Source organism: Arachis stenosperma, chromosome 9, assembly GCF_014773155.1.
Source record: "Arachis stenosperma cultivar V10309 chromosome 9, arast.V10309.gnm1.PFL2, whole genome shotgun sequence".
Taxonomy (NCBI): domain Eukaryota; kingdom Viridiplantae; phylum Streptophyta; class Magnoliopsida; order Fabales; family Fabaceae; genus Arachis; species Arachis stenosperma.
The window spans coordinates 14,834,644-14,851,253 of record NC_080385.1 but is presented as its reverse complement, the minus strand read 5'-3'; the positions used below and the strand labels follow the sequence as shown (position 1 = coordinate 14,851,253).

At 29.7% G+C, this 16,610-nt stretch overlaps 2 protein-coding genes across 2 annotated transcripts; both read right to left on the bottom strand.

Annotated features, from left to right (window-relative positions):
* Nucleotides 1-335: 335 nt before the first annotated feature.
* On the bottom strand, nt 336-2,593 carry LOC130950895 (MLP-like protein 43). Its single transcript, XM_057879494.1, has 2 exons — nt 2,317-2,593; nt 336-819 (listed from the first exon to the last, which is right to left on the bottom strand). The coding sequence occupies exons 1-2, from the start codon at nt 2,498-2,500 to the stop codon at nt 545-547; spliced, it is 459 nt and encodes a 152-aa protein (XP_057735477.1). The 5' UTR covers nt 2,501-2,593; the 3' UTR covers nt 336-544.
* Nucleotides 2,594-4,795: 2,202 nt separating this feature from the next.
* LOC130947999 (serine/threonine-protein kinase MHK) lies at nt 4,796-13,865 on the bottom strand. The gene is made up of 18 exons (XM_057876712.1): nt 13,622-13,865; nt 12,557-12,853; nt 12,360-12,438; nt 11,175-11,243; nt 10,960-11,049; nt 10,330-10,468; nt 10,119-10,221; nt 9,888-9,940; nt 9,020-9,086; nt 8,486-8,597; nt 8,309-8,374; nt 8,132-8,200; nt 7,971-8,037; nt 7,745-7,849; nt 6,709-6,743; nt 6,540-6,585; nt 5,775-5,856; nt 4,796-5,215 (listed from the first exon to the last, which is right to left on the bottom strand). Exons 2-18 carry the CDS (start codon nt 12,562-12,564, stop codon nt 5,086-5,088), a joined length of 1,320 nt encoding a protein of 439 aa, XP_057732695.1. The 5' UTR covers nt 12,565-12,853; nt 13,622-13,865; the 3' UTR covers nt 4,796-5,085.
* Between the last annotated feature and the right edge of the window lie 2,745 nt (nt 13,866-16,610).

Sequence of the window (16,610 nt, the reverse complement as noted above, 5' to 3'; positions counted from 1 at the left end):
CGCTAAATTCGCGGGTAAATTCAACGGTTCTCAACGTTTTTTTTTTTTTTGTAGTAAAAGAGTTAGTCCCACATAAAAAAAATAAGTAAAGAGTTTATAAGATGTGAAACACATGAACTTGATGTCTTAAGATTTTGACTTGGATATAACATTTTCTTATCTTGTATTCTTTCGCTTAATTTTTTTTACAAGTCTCTTTGTAATGGAGAGTTTCCAACCGTATAACCCAACAAATGATATCAAAGACATTGGTTGATCGGGCTGGTGGTTACTTATAGTTGTCTATTATTACCATAGGAGTGTTTTTCTTCTTTTTAAGTGGTGGTTGATACTCTATTAAGTTATTATAGCCATACAACAATCACTTATTTATACGTCTATTACAAGCTTCTCACATATTTGAACAAATTATTTGATGGGAAAGATCACAATATAGGGAGGAAAAATTAAACACATTTTTTCTTTGATATTTTTTTTTTCACATCACAAACTGATTTATTTATATAATATAATACTCTCACATTAATGTTTCTTTAATTTGGTATTATGCCTTGATAAGATAAGCATCAAGATCTTTAGTAAACTTTGTTGTCAAATCCAAGTAGGCACATGGTGGTGCAATATCTTCCCTAAGCTTCTCATATTCATAAGTCCATTTAGCAATGGCACCTCTTCTGTTACCCTTATCCATCACTTTTAAATGGGCTTTTAAGGTCTTGTAGTGTGGACTAACATCTCCACCAAAGAGATTGAATGTGAGAGTTTTGTTTTGTTCATCAATGGCTTCAAAGTTTTCTTGGCATGTTGCTACCTTTCCATCTGTGCTTTGATCATAAGCAATTAGTGATATCCACATCAATAACAATTAACAAGTAGGGTACAAATAGTATGAAAAAACCATTAGGACTCTTTGTCATTTAATTTGAGAGACAGCACAATAATACTTTGGTGGATTCTATGGTGTCTTTTATTGTTGTGTCTAAATTGCTTAACTTGCTTTTATAGGTAAAAAATAAAATGTATAAAGTAAAAATAAAATAGTTAAAATTTATTAAATATTATTTCTTTACCTTTTTTAGTAAGTTAGGCATCATAACTTAGGCACCATAACATTCACCTAATACTATATAAAAATAATTACTTTTTATACCTTTGATGTGGATGATCATATAAAAAAATTGAATATAATTAAATAACTCAATACACCAACAATATATGAAAGGAGGATACTCCTATAAAGATGCGTAAACCGTATTTTTGTAAAGATATTTATGTATCGCATTATTATTGGACCGGTTATTTTTTGAATTTCTTACCAAACTAGAATAAAATTGATTTTTTTTATAATAATAATAATAAATCCAATTGTTATCAGATTTGGTCGAACTGACTAATTTACATAACCCATTGGATTATGGTTTTTTTTTAAAACAAAAATCAAGGATATATTTATCTTTTTATCAAAAAATTTAAACATAATTTCTGTTTAGATTGTGTAAATCGATCGGATCAAATCGGGTCTAATAATTATAATGCAGACAATTATGTTTATTATTATTGTTATAATAAACCGATTTTATTCTGATTTATTAAAAAATAAATTATTAACCGACTTAATAAAAATGTATAATATTACGATATGTAAACGTCTTTAAAAAAAAAAAATATTTTTAGTATCTTTATTAAAGTGGTCTGTATGAAAATAAACTTCTTGATTTAGTAACCTTTATTTCTTAAGGAAATTTCACATATAAGCTATAAATGAAAAGTTACGTAGTAACTAATAACAATTACATGCAAAACATTGGTAATTTATTCTATTTTACTTACTTTGCACAGTAAATTAAGTTATATTATTTAAACATGGGAGAAAAAAGATATTTTATACAAGAGTTTTTTTTATTAAAAATAAAGCGTAAATACTCATAAATCTGGTATTGAAATTATATTTTATTGAGAAAATGAACGTGAGGATCAAACTACAAATTTATTATAAAAGCCTTAATATCATATCACAAATTATTTATCCTAAAAGTTTTGGTTATTAAATTGAGATATATGATTAGTTTATATCTAATAATTTTCATTCTTCATTAAATTTATCTTAGATCTAGATGAATAAAAATTAATAAATTATCACTAATAAGCTAATAACAAATGAAAGGTGGCACAAACTAAACTCTCTCACGATCATTTTGAAAAGAACCTAATCCAGAAACAAAAATTTAAACGATAAAATGAGCCACTTAAAAGTGATGAGTGTGAAGACAAAACATTATACTATTTAATTATAATTAGTATAATTAGCATATATACCCATGGTGTAAGTCCATTGCTTCACGGAACCAATGCTATGGCCATCACCTTTGTGAAGCTTGGCCTCATGAACATGATCAGAAACGCTTTCAAAATCGAGAAGTTGCTTCACCAAAGAGCTGAAGAACTTATCAGCAGGTGTCTGGATCCCAAGTTCAACACTCTCTTTACCAGTTAGAGTCATTTCTTGAGAAAAAAAACTAGAAGAAAAGAAGGGAATAAATGCAACAATACAAAGCACTTGTGACTACTTGAGAGAGATGCTTAATTAAGTTTATGTAGCCTCGTAGGTCCTTAAATAGAAAACCTAATTATCTAATATATACTAAATTGCAAATATGCAATTTTGTTAGTGCATCTAAATAAATAATATAATGTCGAAAATTTGAATCTCGTCTTGTATATGGAATAATATTTAGTAACGTTTTTTTTTTGTCAAATTTTTTTCTTTTCTTTACACTAAAATTATTGTTCCTTGACATTTTTTTTATATAAATTTTGAATTTTATCCATTTAATTTTTAAATTGAGACATTTTAACATATAAATTAAAAAAACTTAGAAGTAATCTGATACTTTATCACATTATTTATTGCGACGTATAATATAAAAAATATAATTAAATGTTGAGTATTAGATTATATATATTGATATTAGTTTAGTTGTTAGATTCATGAAATTCGAAATTTTTAAAATCCCAATTTGTAACTAGTGTAAATAATTTAATTATTACCCATGCTAAAGATTCTTGATTCAAAATTCCACTGACAATAATATATATATATATATATATATATATATATATATATATATAAAAGTTATTATTTACATATAAGATTATTTAAATTAATGCTGGACGATTATACTTTCTCATATGAGTGGGAAATAAATTGGAATATTACTTAAACGCTGGATCAGACTTTCTCATATGAGACAAAATCAAAATTCCTTTATCGCGTAACTAATGACATTCTTGGTGAAACTCTTTATATATATATATTGGACTTTTTCAGTCGCACGCGTTTTTTTTAATAAAGTTAGAAATGAGGTTCGAACTCGAAATCTCTGAAATAAAAAGATGATGTCATTTTAGTTATAGTTCGTTGGTTTTAGTAACATGCGATTATTCAACTTTTTGTATTAACTTTTATAAATAGTTTGATAACAAAATATTATATACACAAAAAAATAATTTTGAAATCAATTATATATATAATATATATTAAAAATCAACCGTATTACATGTATATCAAAATTAATTACTAATATAAAATAAATATTAGAATATAAAATATATATTAAAAATAAATTAAACAACATATGTATTTATACATATAGGATGGTTGGATTGATAAATATGTCTATGCACATACTAAAGAAGAATAACGCTTTATAGTTTATATGTTAGGTATACATGCAATCAAGTTCCTATTCCCTCGCCCACTTTCCCTGCCTTTTTGTATATATGGCTTCAAGCCTTCAAGAATCTTTAACTTTTCCTTCCACCATTCTCGTGTACGTTTGGATATCGATAAATATATATAGTGTGATCAGCTTAAAGCCTTAAATATATTATAACTGAATATACGTCTTGAACATATCAACCGCAGTAAAACGGCTGTTAAGCTTATTTTAACAATAGAAAAAAACATCAGTTAAACAAATTGGCGCCTAATCAATTTTAGTTGGTCTAGTGGTAGCTCACTAATCCGCTAAGCAAATACAGACTATTAGGAGTTGCTCAGATTAGTGATAAATCTGTCAAATATGTTTGGAAATAATGCTTCACCCATTCATGAAGGCAATACTAATACGGTAATACCAAGTCATCATATTTTACATCATTTTACAACTCATCAAAACTGGATCTAGACTGACTGGTTCACATCTAAATCGGGTTATACTAAGCATCCAAAAAAAAAAAAAAGGTCTTCTTGGTTAACCATGAGAAGTTGAGAACCACAGTGGTCGTAGTTATCGTAATCAGATTAGACCAAATCAATCAACAGCAGTCAAATCTATTAAAACCAGAATTAGGTCAGACTGAACCAATCAACATAGTCAAACCCATTAAAAACCAATTGATTTGACGCAAACCGCTTGCATTGACCTCCAGAGATGCACCAACTGCCAACTGGTCCGATTGAATATGTGGTAAATAAGTTTATGAAAAAATATAAGTAGACAATAAAAATATTAAACAATATAAATAATGAATATATTGAATGTTCAATTCACTAGGTGTACGGATAATTATTCTAATATTAAAATTTTTAGGTGAATAATTTGGAGTGTAATGTGTTTTACTTAAATTTGACTAATTTTAGAACCCGTTGTTTATGTTATTCAAAAAAGACATTAATTATCTAACATAACCCTAAGTTTTTTCAACAAGTAAAATTAGTGCCTCCCGGTAAAACTTTTCTTCTGATTCTTATGCAAACAGTTTCAGATGTAAATATTTTGTCATGAACACAATGTTTCAAAAAAAAATGACAGGAGGAGGAAAGAAGTTATGCTTCATTGCCTCCTCATATTCTCTATTTCAAGTTCTATAACATCAAGTTTGAATTTCAGTATTACAATTAAGGAATGGAGTCAGATATCTTTGTAGAATATAGTTCAGTACTTACACTCAATTTCATGACAAGGGTAAACTATCTTTAGTTCTACACAGAGCTGTACAATATATTAGCTAAACGAAAACCAATATGTGCAATATCAGGATTCAAGAAGATGAAACGGCGACGAACAAAGTTCAATCAATCATTCAAAGGCAGTGCCCACGCTGGAATGGGGAAGACAAAGCCAAAAATGGTGTGGTTAAGATGTTAGGCTGCATAGGCTGGAAGGAAAATCCTGTTGATTGTGGAACTCCAATTGGCGAATGCTGCACGGAGCTGTCGCCGGAAAAGACAACAGACAGAAAATTACAGATCATTAATCTATACCAAGTTTATATGAGCGGTTTTTTTTTTTTTCAAAATAACAAAGCCTTATCCTACTAGGTGAAATCGCCTACATGAATCAAACAGTCATTGTACCCTATTATGTATCATGTCTACAGTGAGATTGTTTACACGTAGAAAGAATTTTCTTTATGTATCGAGGGTGGAGCAATACAAAGGGGTAGAGGAAAAGAGTTCCTCTAAACCAAAAAAACCCATATGCTTTACACCATATAGATGGAAAATGCCTAATTCTATCCCAAACAACAGCTTTTCCAGGTCTATCATTAAAAGTTCATAGATTGCTTTCTAGCCATAGTGGAATATATTGCACATTGCCACAAAATTTAGCCTCTTTCTTTCTACCGAAACCTGTAAAACCTCATCAAAGGAAACTGATCTATTTGGCACACCTAGGATTTTCCAAACATGACGAACAAAGAACTACACAAAGAATCAATATTACTGCCTATGACCGACGAGGAAAGAGAATGAATATAAAAGAACTTACCTGTATGACAATGATAATGACAATGATGTCTCTGCTGAATTCTGAACTCCATTTTGATCAGGAGATAACAATGTCCAAAATACTACATCGCACAATAACCATAACTCGTTATTAACAAGAAGAGAGTTGGTAATTGTTTCTTTTTTATATTTTAAAAAAAATCGAGATTAAAGTAGAAATTTCATGTCTCATCCATCGGCATCTAATACTTCAATTAGTAACATCTAATTACTACTTACTAGTACTAAGTAGAGTCGTTTATCTTTCAATCGTGTGGCCTATTTCCAACAACCAAACCTAGTTTTGGCATGTTTAGTTCACGGGAATCCTAAGATGGTATATACAGAAACTAAGCAATTATTTGCTGTATATGATTGTCTTGGGTATCATTATGAGTTTATGAGCAACTACTTTAGTTTCCCTCAGTTTGGCCACCATTATTAATAAGGTTAAGGGGTTCAATTGTTTTCTTTTTCTATTTTCTGATTATAACAGGATTCACTTGTTTTCAGAGAAGAAATTTTGTCCATGTTGGTACTTTCTAGTTTCTACTTTGTCTTTATCAAAAGAATCAAAAAAAAAAAAAAAATACACCCTTTAAAAATACAGTTATGGGGGTTCAATTACTAGGAAACTAACAGAACCAACTACGCTTTCCAAAAAATTGAAATAAGCAAATCTAGCTTTTCAAATGTTAAAACTGGTATCTTCGCTATAAAAAGATGAAATTATAAGTTTTAATATAGGTCAGAAACTAAAAATTACCTGACTGGTCTGAGTGATCTTTAAAATCCGAGCAAAAGAGCATATTCTGCATTTTGTTATATCACATAAAAGTCAAAATATAGATAATTATCTCAGGTATTAGGATCATAACTTATAACATAAAACTAGAATATGCAATGCTCCTGAATTTACAGCATTGTGCACCAACCTCTCCCATGCCCTCAGAAACATTGTGAACCAAGTCTGCAAGAAGTGGCAATATTAATGGTTTGGCATGTCTACTATTGATAAAATGAAGGAGAGGATGAAGAAAATTGAGAGGGCAATAAGGACCAAGTTCAAATCAAAGGAAGAGGTCATGATATAGAAAACAACATAGATTCAATAGTGTAAACTGAATAATTATCATGAGAGTAGGTAAACATAGAAACTTATAATATTTTCTCACGATAGAATACAGAAACTCGAGCAATCAAAACAAAACAAAAAACAGCAATCTCATTGGTTAGTATTTATCATGAGTAGATAAAAGTGACAATCAGTAATTAGATTGCTAAGTATATCACCTTTAACTGGCATTCATTTAGATAAATGCACATACAACAAAAAGGCATCCCTTTAGTCTTTACTTGATATACTCTCAGTCTTATTCAATCACTCATCTAAGAAAATGTAAAATTTCATTTAGAATGCTCAAAGAAAGGCAATGCAATCACTTGTCTAAAGTAATAGACTCCAAGTCCAGGTAACCACATTGGAAACCATGAGGGACTCAAGTTCCATATGCTATAGGATCTTAACATTCCATGATAACTGCAGAATCAGGAACTGCATAATGTTCACGAATCCATCAACAGCTTTCAGGCATACACCAACGGAACTCTAATTTACAACCAAGGGTAGAAGGCTTTGGTAACAATTGATACAAACTTCGGAAGAACAACACAAAAACTAAGGAAGGTCAAGGTTATAAAAATCCATCAGAATTTATGCATGGTTGTTTTCCCTACCAACAAAGCACAACGTAGACCTGAAAGCAAACGTAGCACACTGACCGAAAAAACCAGCAAAAATATTTAGAAACAAGGGATATTTCTGCTGTGCAAACATCTATTAAATAAACGACACCAAACATGCTACTGCTATACCAAAAAATGGGTGACCCAAAAGAAATACTTAGCCCAACTGATTATATTCAATGTTAATTTTAATACAGTTATATGAATTATTAGAATAGTATTTACCCAAGTTTGGAACACTAGGCTTTACTGCTAATGTCAGGCCAAGGAAACAATCATCGGGATCAGGGCCAAAATCCTGCAGTTTCAGCTCAAGATTTGGCTTTGCCCCTGTAAATTGAGCAGAAGGAGAACAATAAACAATATGTTCAAATATACATGGCATCTATCTAACAAACAAAAATGGTTCAAAGGAAGGATTTAAGACAGAAAGAGAACAGGAGTGCCTCACTCTTGCTACTCAGCTTCAGCTCAAGTGGATCGCGGGCATGAAGTGAAGAAGGAACCCATGTATCAACCTGTGCAGTAAATATTAGCAAAATGAATCACAAAGTAAAAAAACAATAGACTTCCAAAAGAGGAAGAAGAGAGAGGGGGGGGGGGGGGAGTTACATGGAAAAAAGGATGTTGCAATGACTGATTTGCATCTGGTCTTCTTGATGGGTCCCATGATAAGAGTTGCTACAGAATTTGCAATGCAGCAAATATTAACAGATAGCACTATTAACAGTGTCAACAGTAAGTCATAAACTTCAGTATTGTAAAGTTCACAAAGTGACAAGAAATTACTGAGATAAAATCTATAGCTTCCAAGCTAGCATTTGGAATGATATCAGAAAGCTTCATAGGTGGAACCTGCCCAAACCATTAGGGAAATTAAGAAATCATGAAATAGTGATGAAATAAAAAAATATGACAAACTTGAGTAATATTACACAACCAGATTCATGTTACATGAATACTTACAAATTCATGACCTACAAGTTCCAACAGCAGAGAGTTGTTTGTGCCCATGGGGAAAGCAGCTAAATCTGGGGTACCAAGAACATGGTATATTTTGTACATTTGATCTATCTCACTATCAATGACGTAAAAAGAGCTCTGTAAGAACCAATAGAAGCCTAACAGATTGTTTATAGAAATGCACAACATGACAAAACAAAACAATTCATTCTTTTGAAAAAGATTTTAGTTACCATATCAACTATAACTTACAATGGAAGAAAGTTTCAAATATATGCCAAGATACAACTTTATAAAGAGAGAAATACATACACACCAAAGAACATTTGATATAAAAAAAAATGCATCTAAAAACACCTTAACTATAAAAATCATTGCCATAAATAAATAGCTATCACAATCAGGAATATTGAATATTTCATTATTATGCTCCACAGTGACAACCAAATATTTCAAATTATTGAAAGTGAAACCGAGGCAGAAATAAAAGCACGACAACATAGTGAAACAGCATGGGTCCAAGGTAAAATAATATACCTTTCACCCGGAAATATGGGGGTCAAAGTGAAAAGCTCAGCTAATATTGCACCAACTGCCCACATGTCTGCAAAATGATTTCTATTCATTAGTCACTACCTCAAGAAGAAAAACAACAATAATATCATCTATGGTTTGATAGCATAAATGCCAAATAAGTTTAACTATGCAAATTATGAACATCAATGTAATATGTCCATTTGAATACACAGAAGTCAATTCGTAGATATAGGGGTATGTGTAATTTCAAAGGTGAAAGTGAAGGTCTGAATATGCATTTGTGCAAACAAAAGCTTTGACTTTAGAGGAATATTGAATTTCCAAATATGTATTTTCAAAGTTATAGAGATTGATTTCCAAGAATCTTAATAATTATAATGTTGTCCAGCAATGAATGGATATCGAGCAACAATAATTCGCTAAAATTAATTGTGATAACTTCCTCTCAAATATGGGAATGTAAGAACCATCTGTGTTGTTCATAATATAAAAATACCACCTTAATTGCAGGAGACAAAAACTGAGGTGGATATCACATAAAACCTTAGCTGGATAAAACAGCAAATACAATTGACAGGGAATCTACAAATAAGTCATCCTTAACAATTTAGCCATAAGTAATGGGCTCAACAAATTGTGCCCAGAAAATGGAGTGTTTGTGTTAGTTTTTTGGGAGACCCCAAGAGTAGTTCTTCCTGCCAAAACCATTTTGAGTCACTATTGATGGCTCCCAAAATCTAACCCCAAGACACTCTGAAACCTTCCACATACAAAATGAAAAAATAAAATAAAACAAAAAATCTATCTATGGATTGCAACAAATGTAAAATGGATTAAATCCTAAATTCAGAAGCAGACAAATGCCTACCAACAGCAGGAGTATAACATGGGGATTGCAACAAAACTTCAGGAGCTCGGTACCTGAAATCCCAAGAAAATGATCTTTAATAAAAAAGTAAATAAAAAATATCTTTTAAAAAGTTAGGTACTTCAGCCAGACCCAAAATTATTGATGTTAATCCCAAATCCCAATATGTGCATTAGATAATTTGGTTTACAGAAAAAAGGCAAAAAATATAATGAAACAAAAGAGACTCACCACCGGGTAGAAACATATTGAGTGTAAGGAGGCATCGACGATACTTCTCTAGCCAAGCCAAAATCAGCAATTTTAATAACATCATTTGTCACGAGCAAATTCTCTGTTTAGAAGAAAACATCAATACTAAATCAAAACCCTTATTATTTTTTAAACTCAAGTACTCAACAGTATACCACAAGATTTACAAAAATGGAATTACATGATTTACCAGGTTTTAAATCCCGATGAAAGAATCCTCTCTTGTGCATGTGGCTAAGTCCTTGTAGCACTTGCTTCATGAAGCGCCTTATCTCTTCCTCTGAAAAGGGCTTTTCTCTGTCTTTTATTAATTGATAAAGATTACAGTCCTGAAAAGATGAAATCTAATGTCAAGAACTAGCTGGTAAAGAAAATGGTAATACAGTCCTCCATCTAACCTTCATTAAATATTATAGGGTCAATTTTCCAGAAAATATTTTTCTTGCAAAAGGAGCCCATTAACACACTAACACTATTGCATCTTACAAGCAAAGTGTATCATTATTGATTTTAGGTAGTTCATTCACTAATTTGACGTCCTCAATTCATGGGCAACAATCTTTTATAGAAGAATATTTCTCAGACAATACCATTTCCTTCAATTTGTAATCCTCCCATTCTCTCCATCATCAATTTTTATCCTTTTAACTTTTTCATAATAAAAACATATCCGTTTTACATATCATCTTCTGGTCTTACATAATAAGTAATAAATGATTCAAAATTAAAAGAATATAATATGGCAAAATAGATCATATATATATATATACACACACACACACACACACACACAATGAAGAATAACTATTTATTTACTTACCATGTAGTCAAAAATGAAAAACAATTCATTATTCTCGCTTATAACCTCTCTCAATTTTATGATATTTGGGTGATTCATCTTACGGAGGGCCTGCAAAAGGAATGCAATGTGCTTCAGTGGAGAAATGTTAACATTTAAATGCAAAATTGTTATTACAGTTTTAAAAACAAATTAAAGCCACCTTTATAACAAAAAAAGTTTAATGTTGCACATACCTTAACTTCTCTTACATTTGTGTATTCTTCCCAGAAACAAAACTTTCTTTTCAACCTTTTGACAGCAACCTAATAAACAAAACCAAAAGCATAGAATCAAAAGTTATTCAAAAATACAAATGTAATCTTTTGCCATTTACACAAGGACAATGAAAAAAGCCACTTCTTCACTTTTAATACCTACCCACCCGGGATCTCTGCCAAAGCTTTCTTTCTATTGGCTTTTAGACATTTTATACACATTTGTTTAGTAATTATTCATGCTAAGCAACTTTTTGAAACTTATGATTAAAACCATGTTAGTTCAGAATAATCATTATTCTACTTAATCAGCCCAAAGTATCAAATATAAATAATATGATAAGCAATCATTTTAAATATTTTTTAGCAATTTTACCATATAAAACCAGCTTTTTACATACAATACAATAAAAACTGATTTTCTTAAAACTAATTTTTATTTGCACTATCCAAATGTAACTTAATTCTCATGAAATCGGGTACTAAAAAATTCTTTAAAAAGAAAGAGTGTACAGATAAGTGATTATTAAAATAAGTTTAACATGTCAGATTTCCCAAACACACCTAATGCATATGTGTGTGAATGTATGCAATCATGCATGTCCATTGTATGGATATGAACTATTCAATTAAAAAAAAAGTCAAACTTGCCAGCACAAATTTACAGTTTCAAAGAGTCTACTCCAATTTTTTCTGGGCATGTTCATAGATATGTCACCACAAAAATTATCTTCCAAAGTGGTTCAGTTGCTAATACTAATAGTGCGTGCAAACGGGAAAAGCAGAGGAAAGAAATGAACACAGTATTTAACATGGTTCAACCTACAAAAATAAGAGAACTATAGAAAGAAAATTCATTATGATCAATAGGAATTACATGGAGTGCTCACTAAAGACTCAAATCCTCACTCCAGTGTAAAATTACTAGTTAGAGGGAGGACTTGTGTGTGTCTTTGTGCCAAAAACAACTCTCCTAAAAGCTTAAGCTATTCAATGGAAGAAGTTGAATAGTCAAGCATCATCATCTTATAAAGTAGACACACTGAAATAAGAGAAACATTTTTTCTCGACGTATGAAACTTTGCAAATTAAATGCAATCATTGAAGGATATTTACATGAACATACTAAAGTTGAAAGAACTATGTGTAGATCGAGATGCTTACAATCTCATTAGTTCTGGTATCATGGGCTTTATATACATGACCGCAAGAACCATCTCCAAGCTCTTTCAAAATTTTGTATCTACAAAGAAAAAGACAGAAAAAAATTTAATGTGCCGAACTGCAAATAGAATTGAGACTCCAGCTACAGTACATAAGCCAGAAAATAAAAGGGGAAAAAATATTTGAAGAAAACCAACCTTTCCATTATTAGAATTACAACACTATAACCAATAACACTTCAAAGAGATAGGAAAAGACTCCATGAAGAGATGTTTAACTGTCAACACAGTGTTGGCACTTGATTTGTAGACAATAAAGCATCTAATATCATCAACAATCCATTCTTCGTCGAATAATTCATTCACAAACAGCAAGCAGTCTATCAACATGTTGCGAACCTCAGAACCCCAGTTGACTGTGACATATCATAGGCAAATCCATTGTGATCATGTTAACTTCAAATCGAGCCCGTGTATTCGGAAGCGGGCAATAAGCTGCAGTCAAGAGGGAAAAAGGTTAGTTCTTCTCTGAAACTCCAGTAATTAGCTCCCTTGAACATCAAGGAAACAATATATTGACAGGAAAATACAGTATCACCATATAATATAGTATCATGTTATGTCACTTTACAAAATCTCAATAATAAATATATCACCTCATAGTCAACTATTGCTCATAGAATCAATCAACCCACAATAATAAAAAGAGAACCTTCATCAGGAAAAAATGCAGATCTTCCCTTGAAGACACTGATCTTAACAATATCTACATACACTTTGCAATTATTCTATTATGCAATTTATTCAATTCAAACCAACAAAATCAAAATTCATTGGCCAACTTATCATGTGACCCCAAAAAATTAATTAATTAATTAATTAATAAAAATATTAAGCGAATGAAACCAAAGAATTGATTCCAAAGAATACGGAAACTTTTTAAGAAAAAATTACAAGGTTGAAAGCAAAAGTAAATATAAGAAAGAAAAAATTTACCTTGATAATAATCTATCCATAAAAAATATATCCTTTCAAAAACCGAAGAATTAAAATCATGTATGAAAAAAAATTAAGAGAATCTCATTCTCTCAAAAAACAAACCGATTAACAAAGAAGCAGGGGGGACAAAAAAAAACAAAAATAAAAAGCTTAATTCAAGCTGCATTCCAATTTGATTACCAGCCAAGAACAAAAGCAAAAGAGAGCAACACAACAAATTGGAAATTGAAAAAAAAAATGAGAGAGACTGAAAAATTAACTCACCGCGTAGAATAATTGGATAGAATAACGAAGCAAATCAACGGAGACACAATTACAAATCAGCAATGCAAGGGAACCTTAACGGAAAAGAAAACGAGAAAACGGATTTCTAGAGAGAGAGAAGGGTGAAGAGAGAGGAAATTTGGATTAGCGAAGAAGCCATGAGATAAAGAGACGGAGGTGAATTCCATAGAAGAAGAAAAAAAAGAAGAAAACAAAGGAAGAAGAAACCAAAGAGATGTATTAAATTAAATTTTTCTTATATTAAAATATTTAAAGAAATAGAGGTAGATATTCATAGGGGTAATTAAAATATTAAAGAGGATTAAATATTGTAAGTTTCTTTATTTAATTATTTTATTATTTTATTCTTTTTCTCCAATTGAAAATGTGGCTGTGGGTGGGGTGGGGACGGACGGTGGTCCCCACTTTGGATATAAAAGTGTTTTTGTTGAATTACCTTTTTGCCATCTAAGTTTTTCTGTATTAACAGAATTGTGTAGCGAGTTGACGATTTTATCCGAACATGAACAACTAAAAGACAATTTCACCCCCACTGGCGTAGGCAGAGACTAAATTACCCTTAAGCGCGTCAAGTGGGTGTTGGTGCCTGGTGGGTTTTAAACTTTTAATGGAATCGATTTTGGAATCAAATCGATTTGATTTAAAATATAAGTAAGTTGTTTTAATTTGAATCAATTTGATTTAATTTTAAATTCAATCCAAAATTTATAATTTGAACTTAATTGATTCGCTTAATTTTGACAAAATAAAATCAGTTTTAAATATCAAAAGAAATAAAACTAAAATCAAGGAATAACAGACTTCATCATATTTATGAAATGTCATTGAGTTAAGAAACGAATGAAACAAATTAAGTAATTATTTCAGTTAATGATTCTCTAGATAAATGAGAAAACAAATCAAGGAAGAATTTTTTATTTAAATAAATATAAATATATAAATATATATTATAAAATACGCATTTCATGGCCAATGAGAGTGAGAGCCCAATTCGAGTGGTAAAAAGAAGAGTTCAATTCAAAAAAAAGGGCCTAGTGAAAGGCCCAATTTGGCCTAAAAGTGAAAAGAAGAAGAATGTGCGTATAACTCAACAAGGCCAGTTTCCTTGGACAAATAGCAGAATTACCTGCCCCATTGAGAGGCGGGTTCGAGTATTGATTAAGTGGAACCCATGTACTAGAGAGACCTATAGTGTATGTGAGTGAGTACGTGTGTGTTGTGTAAGACCAAAAACAAAAAAGTTTCACAAAACATAAAATAGAATAATAGTAACAAATAGAAAAATAAAAAGAGAAAAAAAGATCTTTTCAAGTCCAAATTGCAATGCAAAATCTCAGTTAAAACATAAGTACCAGAAAAAAACGGTGAAAACTGTACTAAAAATCTCTAGTATGGATTGTGAGATAGATCAGGAATTTATAAATCTAAGCAGTCGTTGAATTATTTGGCTGGAGCAATTGAGGATTGAGTACTTAAGGGGTCTCTAACTCCCTTTATATAACTGATGGTAATTATCTTATCTTATCGGGTTAAGATAAAAAAAATATTTAAATTCAAATGTTGAGTTAGGATATTACAAGTTATTAATCCGTCGTTGATCTGTGAGGATGATCCAATCTTAGAATTGTGACCCTTCCGATGAAAGACACAGATTCGGAACAAAAACCCAACTTTCACCTCAAAAAGATGGCTTCCTACACACAAAAAACTAGCTTTCAGCATATAAAAAATTGGCTTCATACACTTATATTTGTGTGTGTTTGAATTTCAGTTTGTAGACAGGAGTTTGCATAAAATTAATTTTACAAACTTGATTTTGATGAAAAATAAGTTTGTGTTAAAGTGATTTATATTTGGTAATCTTTATATCAAAATGGATTATATTAAAGTAAATATTATTTGGATTACACTACTCAAAATTACTTTTAGATAAAAAAATTACTAAAATAGACATCAACTTAAATAAATTTTTTATAATATTCTATTATTTTAATTTAGATATTTAAATAAATATTATTAATTAATTTTATAAAAAAATTAATATTTACTTACTAAAATAAAAATAATATATAAAAATTGACAAAATATATTTTTATATTAAAAGCAAAAATAATATATAAAAAATATATTAAAATATATTTTATTATATTATATTATGTATAAATTTTTAATACTCTCGGTAATCTTTTATTTAATATTATTTTAAACTATAAATTTTAATTATTTATGACTTTATTCTTAGTTATATTTAATTTTTTATTTACTTTGTTCTTTTAATAAAATTAATAATTTATATTATAATAAAATTATAATAATAAATTAATATACAAAAATTACACTTACAAATTTTAACAGTCAAGCAAAAAATAAATTTTTTTATACAAAATCAAAAGTAAAAATTTAATAAAAAATATAATGATATATTTAAAATATTTGAATATTAAAGAGACTACAAATAAATAATAAAGATCACTAAATTGAGAATAAAATAAAATATATAAATTCATGAAGAGAATGAAAAAATAGATTAATAGTTTAATACCTAAACTATAATTGTTTAAATTAAAATTTCAATTGAAAATATCAAAAAGAGAAACAATGAAATTGAAAGATACATAAAGTCATAGAGAGCTATATAAAACAAAATAAAAAATTTTAAATTTACTTTTTGATGAAGAAGAGATGACCACTAAATAAGGAATAGAGAAAGAAGGTTGAAAATATGAAACTAAAAAAAGGGTTTAAAAGAATAAACGAGTGACATCTGGGATTTAAAAACAAAAGAAGAATAAATTTAATTAGATTAATTAATAGTCAAAATCTTAAAAAAATAAAATGGACTTAGATTTTTAATAATTAGGCTTAGTTTATATATATATATATATATTGGTTTAAAAATATCAAATAAAACTGGGGGCAAATGCCCCATTCATAAGCAATGGGTCCGTACCTGGTTGTATATTTATTT